This window comes from Salvelinus sp. IW2-2015, linkage group LG18, assembly GCF_002910315.2.
Source record: "Salvelinus sp. IW2-2015 linkage group LG18, ASM291031v2, whole genome shotgun sequence".
Classification (NCBI taxonomy): domain Eukaryota; kingdom Metazoa; phylum Chordata; class Actinopteri; order Salmoniformes; family Salmonidae; genus Salvelinus; species Salvelinus sp. IW2-2015.
This window is the reverse complement of record NC_036858.1, coordinates 26,809,912-26,830,667: the sequence shown is the minus strand read 5'-3', so window position 1 is coordinate 26,830,667 and position 20,756 is coordinate 26,809,912. Positions and strand designations below refer to the sequence as shown.

The 20,756-nt window shown below is 40.1% G+C and overlaps 1 protein-coding gene across 1 annotated transcript in view; it reads left to right on the top strand.

Annotated features, from left to right (window-relative positions):
• Positions 1-12,337: 12,337 nt before the first annotated feature.
• LOC111978543 (proto-oncogene tyrosine-protein kinase receptor Ret-like) overlaps positions 12,338-20,756 on the top strand; it is a 29,308-nt gene continuing 20,889 nt past the window's right edge. Inside the window, exon 1 of the mRNA XM_024008653.2 lies at positions 12,338-12,634. Within this exon, the coding sequence (XP_023864421.1) occupies positions 12,571-12,634 (64 nt within the window). The 5' untranslated portion in view covers positions 12,338-12,570. The remainder of the gene's footprint in view (positions 12,635-20,756) is intronic.

Sequence of the window (20,756 nt, the reverse complement as noted above, 5' to 3'; positions counted from 1 at the left end):
ATTTCTTCAGCCTCCTGAGGTTGAAGAGGCGCTGCTGCACCTTCTTCACCACGCTGTCTGTGTGGGTGGACCATTTCCGTTTGTCCGTGATGTGTACGCCGAAGAACTTAACTTTCCACCTTCTCCACTTCTGTCCCGTCGATGTGGATAGGGGGCTGCTCCCTCTGCTGTTTCCTGAAGTCCACGATCATCTCCTTTGTTTTGTTGACATTGAGTGTGAGGTTATTTTCCTGACACCACACTCCGAGGGCCCTCACCTCCTCCCTGTAGGCCGTCTCGTCGTTGTTGGTAATCAAGCCTACCACTGTAGTGTTGTCTGCAAACTTGATGATTGAGTTGGAGGCGTGCATGGCCACGCAGTCATGGGTGAACAGGGAGTACAGGAGAGGGCTGAGAACGCACCCTTGTGGGGCCCCAGTGTTGAGGATCAGCGGGGTGGAGATGTTGTTACCTACCCTCACCACCGGTGGGCGGCCCTTCAGGAAGTCCAGGACCCAGTTGCACAGGGCGGGGTCGAGACCCAGGGTCTCTAGCTTAATGACGAGTTTGGAGGGTACTATGGTGTTAAATGCTGAGCTGTAGTCGATGAACAGCATTCTTACATAGGTATTCCTCTTGTCCAGATGGGTTAGGGCAGTGTGCAGTGGGATTGTGATTGTGTCGTCTGTGGACCTATTGGGGCGGTAAGCAAATTGGAGTGGGTCTAGGGTGTCAGGTAGGGTGGAGGTGATATGGTCCTTGACTCTCAAAGCACTTCATGATGATGGAAGTGAGTGCTACAGGGCAATAGTCATTTAGCTCAGTTACCTTCGCTTTCTTGGGAACCGGAACAATGGTGGCCAGTATATATTGCTGAATGGTGAATTTGTCTCCCAGTGTCTGTTGGAAAGCAGACGGAACCAGGTTTTTCACTATGATTTTAGCTCTATTCTGTTTCTTTTTATCCCCCAATACTCCCTAGTCCTTGCCGATGACAAGCATACCCATAACATGATGCAGCCACCACCATGCTTGAAAATACAGTTTGAAGAGTGGTACTCAGTGATATGTTGTGTTGGAGATGCCCCAAACATAATGCTTTGTATTCAGGACATTTTTTGCAGTTTTACTTTAATGCCTTATTGCAAACAGGATGCATGTTTGGGAATATTTTTATTCTGTATAGTCTTCCTCCTTCAATCTGCCATTTATGATAGTATGGTGGAGTAACGACAATATTATTGATAAATCCTCAGTTTTCTCTTATCACAGACATTAAACTCTGTAACTGTTTTAAAGTGGAACTGACAGCGATTCAAGTACTTTGCAGATGTGAAACAAACAGACTATCATAATATCAGTAAAAAATATAAAATTCCCAGTTCATGCTACAAAACCAACTATATAAGAGGATTTAAAAATAGGTTATATTTGCCTCAACATTCCATGATGCAAACTAAGGCATTGTTGGCAGAATAGATGGATGCAGTTCAATGCATGATTAATATAATTCACCAATACATTTCTTGGTAGTCCCAAAAATATTGGAGTACCAAGAAATGATTGTAAATCACAACTGGCTTGGTGCATTGTTTGCTGCCTCCATTCGGGATGCACTGTTTCAGTTTCAATGGCTCAATATTTTGGACAGAAATTGACAAATGTAACTAAGACGGGGAATGTCAATACAATCAAACTAGCAAGGGCAATGATCACAACACGGAGTCTAAACACAGAGCCTAATGATAGCTAGCTAGCTTCTAGGAGGACGTCATGTCATGTCATTGGAGGAGTGGGTGAGTGACTGACTTTTTCTCCTCATATCGGAAGAGTAATGGGGATCCTTAATAAATAAAAATAAAAATAAATACAAATAGCACAATAAAGTGAATTTGTGTTGTGCATTTATATACAGTGACAGTGACAATTTTGTTGTTGTTTTGGATCTGTACTCCAGTACTTTCGATGAGATTGAAGTGCAGTCTGTCAGCTTTAATTTGAGGGTATTTTCATTCCTGTCGGGTGAATTGTTTAGAAGTTACAGCACTTTTTGTACATAGTCCAAATGTATTGGAACAAATTCACTTAGTGTAAATCAAATCAAATTTTATTGGTCACATACACATGGTTAGCAGATGTTATTGCGAGTGTTGCGAAATGCTTATGCTTCTAGATCCAACAGTGCAGCAGTATCTAACAGGTAATATCTAACAATTCCACAACAAAACCTAATACATCCAATCTAGTAAAATATTAAAGTGTATTAAAGTAGTAAAAAGTTAAGTATGTTGACCCATATTCATAGCACGCAATGACTACAGCAAGCTTTTTTGTTGGATGCATTTGCTGTTTGTTTTAGTTGTGTTTCAGATTATTTTGTGCCCAATAGAAATGAACGATAATGTATTTTGTCATTATGGAGTCACTTCTATTGTAAATAAGAATAGAATGTTTCTAAACACTTCTACATTAATGTGGATACTACCATGACTACGGATAATCCTGAATGAATCGTGAATAATGATGAGTGAGAAAGTTACAAAGGCATAAATATCATACCCCGTTGGCCACTCTCTCCTGTGGTAGTACATCCCCTTCGGCTGGGAGAAGGCTCTTTACGGACAGCCACTGTGAGAGGCTGTTCCAGAGCCTGTGGGCCACCTCTCTCTGGGTCACACTCCTGCTCTAGAGGAAGACGTTATTTCTCAAAATGTAACAGCACTACAATCCCACTCATTTCATTCACTGTCTGCTTTCATTCTGAGCCATTGTTGTGGGAATTACTGCAAATGCTTGATTTATTGTTTAACTGTAAAGTGTGTTGCGATTTTAAATGAACATTAAATCAAGTTTGATTTGACAGTGTATATGTGGATTATTATTTTATATGTGTAATGAATTAGATTGTGTTCAATGGTATATTGTATGTAGTAGACCTATGTGTATAACCACACAATAGTCTCTTCTTGATAATGGTATGAAATCTGGCCTATGCTACAGCTCAATTACTCAAAAAGGGAGTTGTATTGAAAGCAGATGTTTGATTTACTGTCTTGTATGGACACCCCGGGATGTTTTATTTGGTGTCAGTTGTGTTAGGCACTGAATATAGTGATTAAATCAAATATACTGAGGTGGTACTTAACAAATTAGAGCCAGCCATTCCCCTACACCAGGGTAGCTATTATGAGTCTGTTGCCATGGCCACTCCACCTCTCTTAGGTGGAGTGTGTGTACCATCTGCTCTCCAAGTGACAGCACTTTAATGGGGGTCAAGATTGACAGCTCACTAAGGAGTGTCATTATGACCAACACCTCTTGCACTCATATTAATGCAAAATCTGGGCAATAACACATCCACTCAATTTGCCCACTGATATCAAAGCTGCTCAAAATGTCCCAGAAAGAAAATTGTAATTTCAATTCGTATTTCAATACATTTCTGCAAAGTTGTTGGTTGTGGAGTTATATCCGTTGGCCCAGCACGAGCAAGAATTAAGCTTTTAGAACGAGGACTACATTGTTCCAAGCACTCAGCAATAACTGTCTTGTAAGGGTCGGTTAGCTAAATAGAATTTGAATGATTGATTGATGTTGTCTTGTGGAATTCCTATGTTCCATCTCTGTGTTACTGAGATACTAAAGGGATTCTGTCATGATGTTAAGATTTAATCTCCCTTCCTGGGAGGACCGTTCTAAATCATCTCTGGGTAATTGCTCACTAGAACAATTATTTCACTATGTAAGTTTCTGTAAATGAACATGAAAAAGTACTACAATTATTCAATAAACATGATGTAATCATTTGCATCTTGAATAGCTGTTTATTTTCATTCAGTCATTTTCATATTTCAGTGTGTAAAGCATCATATTATCTTCTTGTAATGAAATAATGCAATATTTTCCATCTATGGGTAGTTGTGTAAGTTCTTTAATAGCAGTAACGATATGGTGTAGTGGTTTTGGTCATTTGTGGTTGGTTCAAATCCCAGGAGGAGCATCCTGCCTTCTTGAACGAAGGACAACACTGTAATTTTCCGTGTAAAGTACACTACCTACCCACTGGGCACAGAAGTCAGTTCAACGTCTAGTTTTGATTTACATTTTGTTGACTTGTCAACTAACGTGAATTCAATGTGAAATAGACAAAACATTTCACCATATCATTTGATTTAGGCTGAAAGTTGGGTAAATTTTTTGGAATAAATTCCCTTAAATGTATGACTTTTTCCAAATCCAATCAGTTTCCCACCCTAATTCAACGTCATCACATTAAATTAATTTGTTGAAATGACATGGAAACAATGTTGATTCAACCAGTTTTTGCCCAGTTGGTGGTGCCTTGCTGTAGAAATGTAGTACCCGCAAAACACTAAATAGTACCCGCAAAACACCAGTCTCCACGTCAACCGTGAAAAGGCGACTCCGGGATAGTGGCCTTCTAGGCAGAGTTCCTCTGTCCAGTGTCTGTATTCTTTTGCCCCTTTTCATCTTTTATTTTTATTGGCCACTCTGAGATATGGCTTTTTCTTTGCAACTCTGCCTAGAAGGCCAGCATCCCGAGTCGCCTCTTCACTGTTGACGTTGAGACTGGTGTTTTGCGGGTACTATTTCATGAAGCTGCCTATTGAGGACTTGTGAGGCGTCTGTTTGTCAAACTAGATACTCTAATGTACTAGTCCTCTTGCTCAGTTGTGCACCGGGGCCTCCCACTACTCTTTCTATTCTGGTTAGGGCCAGTTTGCGCTGTTCTGTGAAGGGAGTAGTACACAGCGTTGTACGAGATCTTACATATCTTGGCAATTTCTCACATGGAATAGCCTTCATTTCTCATGACAAGAATAGAGTGACGAGTTTCAGAAGAAAGGTCTTTGTTTCTGGCCATTTTGAGCCTGTTATCGAACCCACAAATGCTGATGCTCCAGATACTCAACCAGTCTAAAGAAGGCCAGTTTTATTGCTTCTTTAATCAGTACAACAGTTTTCAGCTGTGCTAACATATTTGCAAAAGGGTTTTCTAATGATCAATTAGCCTTTTAAAATTATAAACTTGGATTAGCTAACACAACGTGCCATTGGAACACAGGAGTGATGGTTGCTGATAATGGGCCTCTGTACGCCTATGTAGATATTGCATACAAAATCTGCCGTTTCCAGCTACAATAGTCATTTACAACATTAACAATGTCTACACTGTATTTTTGATAAATTTTATGTTATTTTAATGGATAAAAAAATGTGTTTTTCTTTCATAAACAAGGACATTTCTAAGTGACCCCAAACTTTTGAATGGTAGTGTAAACATACAGTATTGTACAAACGTCAACATCTCCTAAGGCCAATGCCTTTCTATGAGACTGATCTGATGCTATACTAACTCTCCAGAAAGTAAAACCCCAGATAACGTTGTGGTTCCACATGTCATGAGATCGATGCCGCAGTTCCTTGTTTCCATATTGATTCACATCGACCATATGTCTCTGGATACCTATAGTCTGACATATGGTAACTTTAGCTTTGTTAATACGTTCTTATGACAATGAGCCACATACGCTTCTATATAATTATCCCCTCATATAGTAATATTACCCTTTCTTTCTTTTAATTCTTTTTTTTTACACAACATTGTTTAGATGTATTTAAAGTAGTATTTGCGGTACAGGCTATATGGACAGGGATGGTGAACAGTTGTTTGGCTGAAAACCAGAGGTTACTGCAATGTTAGGGTGGGTGACACATTGCATGGGAAGGTTAACAGAAATACACTGTCAGAGAAATCCCAAAACACATCCGACACATCTCTGGTTCAACAAACAGACACTCTGAACCAACCGACATGATACATAAGACATGGACTTTATTCCCTGAACTGAGTGAGCTAGTCAGTTAATAAAAAAAACACATAGGCCTGCAGCTAAAAAGCGTGTTGCATAAAATCATATTTTTTGTATTTATTTATATATATATATATATATATATATAAGGCACTTGTCATCTCCCGTCTGGACTACTGCGACTCGCTGTTGGCTGGGCTCCCCGCTTGTGCAATCAAACCCCTGCAATTTATCCAGAACGCTGCAGCCCGCATGATTTTCAACCTTCCCATGTTTTCCCATGTCACCTCGCTCCTCCGCACACTTCACAGGCTTCCAGTTGAAGCTTTCATCCACTACAAGACCATGGTGCTTGTCTACAGAGCAGCAAGAGGAACTGCCCCTCCCTACTTTCCAGCTATAATCAAACCCTACACCCCAACCCAAGCACTCTGTTCTGCCACCTCTGGTCTCTTGGCCCTCCCACCCCAACAGGATAGCAGCTCCCACTAAGCACAGTCCAAGCTCTTATCTGTCCTGTTCTTACCAAATAGGATTATCTTCTGTATACCACCCTTACCTTGTCACAACACAACTGATTGGCTCAAATGCATTAATAAGAAGGAAGCAAATTCCACAAAATAACTTTTAACAAGGCACACATGTTAATTCAAATGCATTCCAGGTGACTACCTCATGAAGCTAGTTGAGAGAATGACAAGAGTGTGCAAAGCTGTCATCAAGGCAAAGGGTAGCTACTTTGAAGAATCTGAAAGATAAAATATATTTGTATTTGTTTAACACTTTTTTGTTTACTACATGACTCCATGTTATTTCATAGTTTTGATGTCTTCACTATTATTCTACAATGTAGAAAATAGTAAAAATAAAGAAAAACCCTTGAATTAGTAGGTGTGTCCAAACTTTTGACTGGTACTGTACATCAATAGACGCAAACTATCAGGTACATAATCAATCAGACACTAGTATTGGTTTCAACTAAATAAATAAAACGTTGCCATGTCTTATAAAATAAAGTTGTGTGGATCTGCATAACATACATTAATTTTCTCCAAAGTGAGACAGTGCAACATGCTATTAATCAACTGACTGTAAGATGGCGGTTTTGGGTTTTTCCAGTGGGTCAAAATCACATTTCTAGTAATCTGCTATAACAGCCTCCATTCTTCTGGGAAGGCTTTCCACTAGATGTTGGAAAATTTTCAGTTATTTAAAAAAATATAAAGTCCGCCGCCCCTTGTCTTACCAGATGCCGCTGTTCTATCCCGCGTATAGCCAGCCAGCTGTATGTTGATAGTGTCGTCGTTCAGCCACGACTCCGTGAAGCATAAGATGTTACAGTTTTTAATGTCCCGTTGGTAGTTTAATCTTCCATGTAGCTCATCGACTTTATTCTCCAAAGATTGCACGTTTGCTAGCAGAATGGAGGGAAGTGAGGGTTTATTCGATCGCCTACGAATTCTCCGAAGGCAGCCCGCCCTGCGGTCCCTTTTTCTCCGCCTCCTCTTCACGCAGATCATGAGGATCAGGGCCACATCGTATTATATGCACTGGAGAGCAGCACAAAGTATATTTGTTATGTTCATGTGGAGGGTAATATTTGATCTATATGCATATTATGTACATGTGACTCGTAATAAGACTAGTCAATTAGCCTATTCAAATCTTTATCTGACCCCATGTAAACCATGTGCAATTAAGTATTATGCGTTTAGCTCACTAAGCTTAAGGAATGGTCATGAGGAGTGAATATCAAAGCAAGTATTATTTAATGAATGGATTCACAATCAAGGCATAAAGCTTAAGTCACAAGGCAATACTGACATTAACATTTCATAATTCTAGGCATGGATCATAGCCTCGACAGCACCCCCTCCGCAAACATCTTCCCACGGCCATAGACTGGATACAGGATAAGAGAGAGAACAAAACCATTTCATTCCATTTATAATATTTGAAGGTGTAACTCTTTCAACCCAAAACCAACCACCACTGACCAATCAAACGATACCAAGTTTACAGAAACCTGACCACCAGGCCCAATCTCCACGGGGTGTCACAGCATCTAAAGGCTTGAGTAGGGGATGAGATCAATGTAAATAAGACAGAATCCCGAGAGGAACATAAAACCCCTTTGAATAGAGTAATTTAGAGTCCACCCTGTATAGAGATAAAAAGTTACCACAGAGATCATCCATCCATCCATCCATCCATCCATCCATCCATCCATCCATCCATCCATCCATCCATCCATACATACATACATACATACATACATACATACATACATCCATACATCCATACATCCATACATCCATACATCCATACATACATACATACATACATACATACATACATACATACATACATACATACATACATATAGCTTCTGAGTCCTCTTCAGGGGACAAGTTTCAGATAGATACCAGACATGGATTCTGTAGTATTATTCTACCACACAGTCAATAGTCAGTCCTCTAGATACTTTAACAGAGAGATACATTTTGTCCCCTCAGAAGAGGAAAGGCTGACTAGACCTGGGGCATTATGCTTTGTGCTTTCCTTGTGTTTCTGGACCATTTGCCATGCAGCTCCAGGTGACAGGGAGCACATAAATGAATGCCGAGCCTACATTAACAATACACAAATAATGTGATTTAAATGACTGTGATATTGAACATGTTGCGTCGCTTTTTTGAAAGTCTTGCAGAAATCACTTCTTGTAGTGTGTGTGCATGTGTGCGTTTGTGCGTGTGGTTGGGCATGCGGGCATGTGTGATTCTCTCTGTGTGTGCATATGTCTCTGTGCCTTTCTCTCTCTCTGGTGTTTGGCTGTACAGACATTGATTGAAGTGATTGTTGTGTGATTGACTGGTGGGCTGCCCTGGGGCAGAGTAATGCATCACTCCACAGAAACCAACCGAAACCAAGATAATCCGCCAGCCTGAGAGTAATCCCAGACTAAGACAAAAAGTCTTCAACTTCAGAAACACTCCCCAGTCTGAGGGTAACAAGGGCCAGCTCTCACTATAACCCTTGGTTAGGGCCTGAGCTACACAGAGCACAGCTAAGACAGAGCACAGATCCCATTCACAGGCTTGGACGCTTTGTGTAAGAAATGCCTGTTGGTTTAAAACAATTATAATTGTTCTGTAACGCCACCAGGGGAAATGTCCTAATAGATCAAATCAAGGTAATCATCATCATCACGGCCTAGCACACCTCATATAAAATATCCTTGAAACAAATTGGAGTCTTTTGTATTGGGCCCCCAGTGGAATGGATACATCAATGGAGGACTAGGCGCCTTGGCACAGCATCCAGCTAAACCCTGCCATCCATATGTTGGCAGAAGTCCAGTAAGTGTGCACACTCACAGAGCTGACTGGTTATCAATCTATGGTGAACAGATGGTTTGAAATGCTCAGATATATAAGTTTCAAGGTATTTTATGATGGCAATACAGTATCTTCAACAGACCTACTTATCAAGACCTGCTAACTTCCTGCATTTCAACAAATTCTGCCATGGGGCAGAGAGAAAAAAGTGCAGTTTTATAATGTTATTCTACTCATTTTGTCATGAGTCTTGAAATGTCGATGCAGGGAGTCAGGAAGCAGGTGGAGAGTTTAATATACAAAAACAAGGAATGCATCTGAACATGGAAACAGAGACAATAACACCTGATGGGAAATAACAACTGAGTGCTATATATAGGGGGGAGTAATCAAGGAAGTGATAAGGTCCAGGTGTGCCTGATGATGAGGCACAGGTGTGCGTAATGAAGGGTTGCCAGGACCAGTGGTTAGAAAACCAGCGACGCCGAACGCCGGAGGGGAGGAGCAGGAGTAGACGTGAAAAGTCTGAGAGAAAATGTTGCCATTTTAAAGCTAATTTCCAACAATTCTACACATTTTGCCATGGGGCAGGCAGACAAATGTCCTGTTTTATAGCTCCTCTCATGCTATTCTTCACATTTTCCTATGAGGATGAGAGAAAACGATGCAGTTTTTAAGTAACTGTCCAGTGAAAATCTAACTTTTAAATGTTCGTATTCTGGTAACTCATACACAAATACTCGCATTTGTGGCCAAAGCATAAATTGGAGAGAAAAATACTTCATCCTCTATGAGGAAATAGCAAGCATTGTTTAAATGGTCTGTTTGAGAAATAAGTTTGAGGTGCGGTTTTTAGCTGGCCATTCAGTGTTCTACTCGCATTCATATTTTTTATGACCGTTATACACCCACACCATTCTATTGTTGGGGTACGCCCACACCATTCCAACACAGAAAAGCTGCTTTTTAACATACTTAATTCAAAACATTTGAAAGGAAAACTATTTCACTCATATTGTAACTAATTATAGGGCATATTTCACAGAAATCTGGAAACACTGGACAGTTACTTCAAAGGTCGACTTTGGGCAAAACGCAAAAAAAGGACTTTAAACTGTATAACCGATCAATGCACCATCATACCAGGTAATGTAAAGCTTAAAAACTGAATGGATTAATGAGATATTTAGCTACAGAAGTGACATTTATTTTATTTATTTACATTTTTGGAGGTCCTAACCACCAACCCCCTCTTCGGAGGATAAAAATAAACTATATGTCTATACAGTAGTTACATAGTAAGAATAAAGGAATTTTACATACAGTACGAGTCAAAAGTTTGGAGACACCTACTCATTCAAGGGTTTTTCTTAATTGTTTTATTTTTTACTATTTTCTACATTGTAGAATAATAGTGAAGACATCAAAACTATGAAATAACACATATGGAATCATGTAGTAACCAAAAAAGTGCTAAACAAATATATTTGAGATTTGAGATTCTTGAAAGTAGCCACCCTTTGCACACTCTTGGCATTCTCTCAACCAGCTTCATGAGGAATGCTTTTCCAACAGTCTTGAAGGAGTTCCCACATATGCTGAGCACTTGTTGGCTGCTTTTCCTTCACTCTGCAGTCCAGATACAAAACCATCTCAGTTAGGTTGAGGTCAGGTGATTGTGGAGACAACGTCATCTGATGCAGCACTCCATCACTCTCCTTCTTGGTCAAATAGCCCTAACACAGCCTGGAGGTGAGTTGAGTCATTGTCCTGTTGAAAAACAAATGATACTCCCACTAAGTGCAAACCAGATGGGATGGCATATCGCTGTAGAATGCTGTGGTAGCCATCCTGGTTAAGTGTGCCTTGAGTTCTAAAAATATCACTGACAGTGTCACCAAGAAAGCACCCTCACACCATCACACCTCCTCCTCCATGCTTCACAGTGGGAACCACACATGCAGAGATCATCCGTTCACCTACTCTGCGTCTCACAAAGACACGTCAGTTGGAACCAAAAATCTCAAATTTAGATTCATCAGACCAAAGGACAGATTTCCACCGGTCTAATGTCCATTGCTAGTGTTTCTTGCCCCAAGCAACTCTTCTTCTTAATGGTGTCCTTTAGTGGTGGTTTCTTTGCAGCAATACGACCATGAAGGCCTGATTCACGCAGTCTCCTCTGAACAGTTGATGTTGAGATTTGTCTGTTACTTGAACTCTGTGAAGCATTTATTTGAGCTGCAATTTCTGAGGATGGTAACTCTAATGAACTTATCCTCTGCAGCAGAGGTAACTCTGTGGCGGTCCTCACGAGAGCCAGTTTCATCATAGCGCTTGATGGTTTTTGCGACTGCACTTGAAGAAACTTTCAAAGTTCTTGAAATGTTCCGTATTGACTGACCTTCATGTCTTAAAGTAATGATGGACTGTCGTTTCCCTTTGCTTATTTGAGCTGTTCTTGCCATAATATGGACTTGATCTTACCCAAATAGGGCTATCTTCTGTATACCACCTCTACCTTGTCACAACACATCTGATTGGCTCAAACGCATTAAGCAGGAAAGATATTCCACAAATTAACTTTTAACAAGGCACACTTGTTAATTGAAATGCATTCCAGGTGACTACCTCATTAAGCTGGTTGATAGAATGCCAACTGTGTGCCAAGCTGTCATCAAGGCACTGGATGGCTAATTTGAAGAATCTAAAATATAATGTTTAATACTTTTTTGGTTACTACATGAGGGTCTCTACTGTGATTTTTGCTTATTCATCCTGAAACTTTCACTTGTGATTGGCGATTATGGGGCCAACTTGTGGTTTCTCTCTGGTAAACATCGTTCTGGTCCTCCTGCTGTTGTGTGAAGGTAAGGGTCAACCTCAATTAGCCTATGTGTTATTTCATAGTTTTGATGTCTTCACTATTATTCTACAATGTAGAAAATAGTACAAATAAAGAAAAACCCTTGAAAGAGTAGGTGTGTTCAAACTTTTGACTGGTACTGAATATATATATATATATATTCATATTTTATTTTATTTTGGGGGGGGGGGGGTTGGGGGGGTGGCAGTCGACCTTTTCTGAATATTGGGGAGGAGACATATCCCCCCACCCCGGTGACAATTTCGCCTATGCCGGAGATGGTATTGGTTTATGCTGCTCTGGCTGGACAGGAAAATACATCGCAGCATATTAGCTTGATTTGAACCTCCCCCTGCTACAGCCGGCAAGCAGCAAAAGCTGCAGAGACCAGCCTATCAATGGGACAGGGACGCCGTCAGTGAGTGAGGACTTCATTGTTTGCCCGGAGGAGCTGCGTGCGGGAAAACTGATTCTTTAATCTGGTTTATCCATAAGGTCTCTACGTGTGATTTTTGCTTATTCATCCTGAAACTTTCACTTATGATTGGCGATTATGGGGCCAACGTGTGGTTTCTCTCTGGGAAACATCGTTTTGGTCCTCCTGCTGTTGTGTGAAGGTAAGGGTCAACCTCAATTAGCCTCTATCGCATTTCATGGTTTTCTGGAAATAAAGTTGACATCTATCTAAATAACCATATCTGAATGATTAACATAGCCTAGTTTGCATGTAGCAACATGTAGTTTACACCTTTGTTATTACTAAAATGAGTTTCACTTTACAGAATATGTGGATTTATTGTATTTCCAGGTGAAATCAGACGGAAATGTATGTAGTCAAACGAAACGTTATTGTCGCTGTGTAGTTAATGAATAACCGTGCGTAAACGCGTTTTTGAGGATGAAAGTTTAACTATAGGGACTGAAACAAACCTGTTCTAGGTGGGGTGTAGCCTATCATTGTTTGTCCTCTGCTCAGCATCAATTCTCATGGCATCTTTTTGAGTTAATAGTCCAGATGACATTAGTCCTACTGAAATGTATGTGACGAATGGCAATTCGACTAAATGTGAACAAAATTCAAAATCCCAATTCAAAATCTCTTTCTGCTAATCAAATACAGTACGCTAGTTCCTAAAACATTACAAAGTTGTGAGGTCCTATGACTTAATACTCAAAGCAAATTCAGATAGCATATTTATTGACTAAAACGAATATTAAATTTGGTTCGTTTGGCGATTTGAATGGAGTTCAGTCAGTAAGTAGCCTATTTATAACAGTAAATTGTTATAAAATTCTATAGAAATACTGCTGGCATACAGTATACATACATTGTCCTTTAGATCGTGATATGCATGGCATGGTACATGGTCTCTGTGAGTATAATGCTTACAGCTGTATATCATAATAGTATAATCCCATTCACAATCCCACTGCCCAACTGTACTAACACTCTCCCCAACCAGACTATATTTATAGTCTATGGCTCAAGGTTTTGTAAATCGCAGTGTGTGGCCAGGTCTCTAAACGGAATGGTAGTTCAAAGGAAGACCATTGTGTAGAAGTAGGCCTTTTGATTGAATGAAAAATCTATTTCTAATAATTTAGAGCACATAAAATGGAAGGGGGCGATGGGATATCAGCAATATGAGACAGGATAACCAGTTTTAGCTCTATTTAATTCACTTTTGAGATAAAGGAATACATGTGCTACGATATCTCCCTTTGGAGAGTTGAGTACGATAATTAATTAAATACTTTAAATTGTCATAGTTGTGTAAATGTTCTTTGGTTATTTTTCATGGTGGCAGCAGTCGGCATCTAGTAACGCTCTTTACGTAATTTACCACTCTGCCTTTTTATTGTTTTCAATCCGCAGGGGATATCTGTGAAGTAAACTCGCAATAAACCACGCCCAAATGGTTTTGAGAGCCTGGAGTAACGATAAGTGGCGTATATGACCGATTGGAGTGTCATAAAAATGTGCAGATTGTAACAGAAATGGCCCTATAGACTCCATTGTTTTGAACCAACGTCCCCACGTGTTTTAGGCCTATGTAATGATGTGTTGTTTATCAAGTTGAGTAGGCCTACCCTAGATTTCGAGAGTCATTTATCAGTTATTTTGTAGGCCCTAGTCCTAATTACAGAGGCGCTGAAAACACCATCCAATGATCCGCGCGCATTGGTTGGATTCTAGACATTGCCAGGCTGTCAGAACAAAAGCCCGTGCAGGTCTGACGGCAGGTGTGCGGCAAGTGCTCCCGTCTCTGGGTAAACAGTACATGTTTGTTTTCCGAATAGAGAATATAGCCAGTTAAACAACTGAATCCCACCATTCTAATAGCAAATTATGCCTAAAACCCAAACTGAAGACAGGGCAGCAAAATATATTTTTTCATGATGGTTTTTCTTGAACATGTATGGTTGGTCAATGGCTAGGATATGCCTCTGGTGGTCACAATAAGGTGAAGTGAGGCCCTTAAGAGAGCATGACTGTAACTTGGCAAACAGTGGAGAGATGGAACTACAATGTCTTTTGACTGAGTTTGACTGTCGTTATTTGTAATGTAACCCCTGAAATAGGCCTTTATCCAACTTGTAAAGTAGATGACATTTTATACAGGTAGAAAGTTATCTTTCAAATGCAGATAGCAACTATTTCAGATCATAATGAAATAAAGAAAATTCAACAATTAACTAGCCACAGCAATAACAATAGCTTTAATTGAAAATGAATATATTTATATAACTTCTTTTGATCAATGAATCTGTACAGCGACTCTGCTTTAAAGGTGCAATATGTAGAAATCGCTCTGCCCTTTCCTGTTAGCTACATTTCTTATAGTTTGCCTAATTTTAGATTATGTGACAAAACAACCAACCTTCTAAACCACTGTGTAATATCTTTTCAATAACCAAAAATATTGTATTTTCAGCTGTTTGAAGCTGTTGTACAAAATCGAAAGTAAAAGGCAGAGTGGTAAAAGATGAGTTATAGCTCTGTCATTCAATGAGAATGACAGAGCTATAACTCACATTTCTATGTGAATTTGGTCGGGTCGCCCAAAAAGTTACATATTGCAGCTTTAAATCAAGAGCCATTGAAGAGTTGAATATTTTGACATTTAACAGTTATGTTCTTATTTTTGTAATGATACCTTGGACAATATGGCCGCCCCAAGTAACCAATTACTGCTAATCTACATGCATGTTTCCAGCTTATTAAATCAAACAAAGGAAACTGGTGATCAGTGCTCCTGTAATGGCTATCAGTGTGTTGAAATGGTGGCTGGTTGGAGAGTTTGTGCACACAGGGGAAGCCTGTTCGAAATAAAACAATTTTTTACACAAGTTACGTGGTTTGAAGAAGGCTAAAATAGTATTTCTATTCAGTCACTGGCAGAATATTTTTTTTCTTTGTTCATATGTATCTGATATTTGTATATTTCCATATGCGTCAGGAAAGCAGTCAATGTACAGGTTGCCGAAAGATCAACACTATTTGATTTATCAGGCAGTCCAGTTCTGACATGGTTGTGGTCATATAATATATGATTCAGATCAACTGACTAGTTTGCTAGCATTACTGTGTTCTCTCTCTTGTGTACACTTAGCTACCAGAAAGCCTATTAAATGTGTTATTCTTCTCAATTAAAAAATGTACTGTATTTCCTGAACAAACAGCTCCTATACTATGGGAAATATGATATACCCAGATATAATTTCAGATGTTTTCAAGTTCAAGTTACCAAGATCAGCAAAATTGAGAATGTTGGAGCTTCATCTTTAATGAAAGCCAGGAAGTGTAGTGATCTGGAGAATTGCCCCAACCCTTTCCATATCCCACTGAGACCCAGATATAAATTTTTGTCCTCTCTAGTGGTCCATATCTCTGAGGCCATGCAAGCCAGTGTATTAAATCCTGTTGTCCCTTTGAGAGGACATTCTGGGCTTTTCAATGATATCACATGTGGGGGTGTGACCTTGACAACTTTATCTTAAATGATTATTAATTTATTTAAATTGATGAAAATTTTAGGGTCATTTGAAAAGAAGTGTGTGTAATTGTTAATTATCATTTTTGTGAGTTTGATATTCATATCGTTTCTAGTAAGTGAATATCTCAGGAATAGTTAAGTGAGTTGTCAGGACTGTGTAATAATTTTTTCACATTAAATAAGAACTTATCAAGAAATGTCTTACTGTACTCATTGACTGTAATGTAATTGTTTTCCTATTAACGTCCGAATGACCACTACAGAGGACAATTTTGCACTTACAATAAATGATCAATATGTATTTTTTATGTTTTACTTTCACCCCAAACACTTATGTAAAGTGTCTCAGGAGGATAATTTGACAACAATTCTCTGTGAACTGAAGGTAGCCTGTATGACCAAAGAGTTGCAGGATCAAGGCTTTAGGTTCAGGTGCGACACCTTAGGTGACCCTTTTCATTGAAAAGGTTACCACTGCCAAAACATGTCCAAAGACACCTCTCTCTCTCTATCTCTTCTCCTTTCTTCTCTCTCTCTCTCTCTCCTCTCTCATCTCTCTCTCTCTCTCTCTCTCTCTCTCTCTCTCTCTCTCTCTCTCTCTCTCTCTCTCTCTCTCTCTCTCTGCTCTCTCTCTCTCTCTCTCTCTCTCTCTCTCTCTCTCTCTCTCTCTCTCTCTCTCTCTCTCTCTCTCTCTCTCTCTCTCTCTCTCTCCTCTCTCTCTCTCTCTCTCTCTCTCTCTCTCTCTCTCTCTCTCTCTCTCTCTCTCTCTCTCTCTCTCTCTCTCTCTCTCTCTCTCTCTCTCTCTCTCTCTCTCTCTCTCTCTCTCTCTCCTCTCTCTCTCTCTCTCTCTCTCTCTCTCTCTCTCTCCTCTTCTTCTTCTCTCTCTCTCTCTCTCTCTCTCTCTCTCTCTCTCTCTCTCTCTCTCTCTTTTCACACCCTTTGACTTTTGCCACATATTGTTATGTTACAGCCTGAATTTAAAATGGATCACATTTATATTTGTTTGTCACTGGCCTAATGTCACTGGCCTAATGTCAAAGTGGAATTACGTTCTTCAACATTTCTACAAATTAATTAAAAGTCAATAAGTAGTTGAGTCAATAAGTATTCAGCCCCTTTGTTATGGCAAGGCTAAATAAGTTTTGCTTAACAACTGTCACTGTTGGTATCAGACCTCATAACATTTTAGTCATTTACAGATGCTCTTATACAGAGTGGCTTACAGTAGTGAGTGCATACATTTTCATATTTTGTTTGTACTAGTTGCCCGTGGGACTCAAACCCACAACCCTAGCATTGCAAGTGCCATGCTCTACCAACTGAGCCACACAGGACAACACCGTCTGCCTGACGGTAAGGGAGTCAACAGCTCGTGGCTGGGTTGTGTGGGATCCTTGATGATGCTGCGGGCCTTCCTCAGGCACCGTTTTGAGTAGATGTCCTGGATGGGTGGGAGCACGGTCCCAGTGATGTACTGGGCCGTCTTCACCACCCGCTGGAGGGTCTTGCGTCAGGACGCTCTCGATGGTGCAGCGGTAGTATTTGGAGAGGATTTCTTCAGCCGCCTTAGGTAGTAGAGACACTGTTGCGCCCTCATGAAAAGAGTGGTGGTGTTGTTGGTCCATGTCAAGTCCTCGGTGATGTGGACCCGAGGAACTTAAACTGCTGACTCTCTCAACTGAAGTCCCATTGATGTGGATCGAGGCATGTTCCCTCGACTGCTTCCTGAAGTCAACAATCAACTCATTTGTTTTGCTGACGTTGAGGGAGAGGTTGTTGCCCTGGCACCACAATGCCAGTTCACATACTTCCCCCCTATAGGATGACTCGTTGTTGTTGGTTATCAGGCCTACAACTGTGGTGACGTCTGCAAACTTGATGATGGAGCTGGTGTAGTGCAAAGCCACGCTGTCGTGGGTGAACAGGGAGTACAGCAGAGCGCTGAGGACATACCCCTGGGGGGGCCCTGTGTTAAGAGTCAGTGTGGAGTAGGTTTTGTTGCCAATCCTCACAGCCTGTGGTCTGACCATCTGGAAGTCCAGGATGTGAGCACATGTGAAAGCAATACATGAACACAACAGCAGCATGGACAACTAAGGTAGAAAAGCATCGATCTGTGGATCTGCTGTTCTGAAGGTATTACCCTATTTGTCGCCCTGGGATGACCTCTGACCCTTGAAACCCTAACCCAAGTGGTAGTGATCAGCTCCCTCCACCTCCCACAGGAAGTTTTGTTAGCAGCTGCTTAACCAGACCCTCCTCCTTGCATTAGCGTCAGCATTTTCATCAGCATCCACCACTTTTGAGAAGGACCAGACCAATAAATCTAATTTGATACATGACACTATTTGATTTAGGCCCTTATTACATTATATGATTTAGTTAAGCTTGTGTCTTGGGTTCCTTATGCAGACATAAATGTTCTAAATGTTTCACTCTTGCTGTTTTCTTTTAGTATAATTGGAAAAACATGAAGGTATTTGCTGGAGTGTCACCCCATTTCTTTCTTTTTATTCCAGTCATAGCTTGGTTTATGTGTATTTTTCTTTGGTGAAAATCTACACTACTGTACGTACACTAGGAGAAAAACACAAAACGTTCAATGTCAGTTCGCCACATCAACAAACGAGTTTGAGACGAAAGCTCAGCTGTGCTCTACTCTTGGGTCAGTAACGACTTTGCCCATAGGCAGTAGGTCGCATGTGTCATAGGAGTTGATACACTGTCCTCAATCTCAGTGTTAACACTGTTATTTCATCATATTTGCACATGGCGGCAACACACAATTTAGAGATGACCTACATTTGATGTTCTATTGAAATTTTGCGTTTGACTATAGGAATTGTCAATAAGCATACATCATTTTTAAGGGGTGGCTGTGGTTCCGAATTCTCTGGAAGTCTCTTCCCGGATAGCAAAAAATCTGAAGCTTCTGCAAATGTGCGGTATTTTCTACTTTAAGCACAGTCTCTGCTCTACTTGTTCGGCTGCCCAGAGAACAGGCTACTCCGGCAACTTTCAATGATGAATGGAGAATGGTGCTTGTTTACATTTTTTTTTATTACTTTCGGAACCACAGCCTTATCTTTCTATAGACTCCAGCTTTAAGATGTGATCATCCTCATCATATTTACTGTATTGATATTTTATACGGTAAACTGTTTTTGTAATGGGTAAAGTCATAAAATTGGTCACCCAAAAACACCATCATGATATAAATGTGCTTCTCTCTCGAAGACAGAGGTACTCATTGGATTATACTTAATTGGTTTATTGCCATATATCTACATTATGAGAGACCAAGCCCAGTGTCTATGTATGTTTAAGGTACTCTACTGTGCTGCATGGATGCTACAACTACCTTACCCTGCTCTGGCACTGTCCCTGATCCTTCAGAGAGTTAAGGGTCACATTTCCAACCCATGCATGGGCACAATCTAATTTGCTTTGGTGGAAGGACAAGAAGACATTGATTGAAATTGTGTCCTCGGGGCATTTAGTGCTCTTTTTTTCCCACATGGGTCTTGACAAGTTATTTTCCTCTGGTCGGTGATGCGTGCTGTGTTTAACCAATCATTTACAACAATGAACACTACAAAGACTAAGCTGGGTTCGTATTAAGCCTCTTTCTCACTATCTCTTTGACAAGCCAGGGTAGAGATGGATGTAGGAGTGGCTCAGCATTGGGACGTCTTTGGCAGTGGCATTTTGACCCTTTGGACTAATAAGATTTTGTGTTTGTTTGATGAAATTATGGATCCTCTCTTTATGTTCAGGGGCATTATGATTACATAGATTACATAGATAGCATGCCAACTCGATTGAATATGCAAGGCAAGCCTGTATGTAAGGCATTTTCTTAACAATAGTATGGAACACATTGACATATATTTTGACATGTAAATATTTAGCAATATATTTGCCCCATAGAATTTCAAATGACTGTTATTTTAAAATACAACACACCACTTAATATTACATATTAACAGGTATTTAATAGCCTGGTTGTCAAAATCAGTGACCCATCGATAAGGAAGTTGCTGTTGCTGTGACCAAGCAAGCATGAATCTTGAGAGGTTGTAAATTGTGAGAAAATGCCAAACGGAGGCAGAGCAGTCATTGCTTATGATGTTGAACACAGACAATGCGGATGCTACTATACAGGTAATCAATAAAACATTCATATTTTTTTATTTTAGTCATTCAGCAGACACTCTCATCCAGAGCGACTTACAGTAGTGAGTGCATACATTTTCATACTTTTTTTCGTACTCAGTCAATAAAATGAATTTACAAAGCCCTATTTTACATCAGCTGTTGTCACAAAGTGCTTATACAGTAACCCGGCCTAGACCCCAAAGAGCAAGCAGAAGCAGAGGCACATTGGCCTGGAAAAACTCCACAGACGGAAAAAACCTAGAGGTTACTGTAACATAAGGTTATTATATGTAATAACAACATAATAGCATAACAGTATATTTTTAAAACTGGCTTTTCAACAGCCACGGTGGTGATACTGTGTCTGGACATTTCACGTAAGTGGTCTGATGATGATGAAGACATCAAAATAGATGTTCTGCTGCATGACGTGTCCTCTGTTTACCTTTCTAATGTCCTAGTCATTCCCAGAGGAATTCTTCAACTGGATTTGTAGTTGCAGCGAGGCTAGCTAATCCCTAAGGAGACGTTATATTAGATTTATTGATGACTTATGAACATGGAACATTGCATTTCGGTTCTT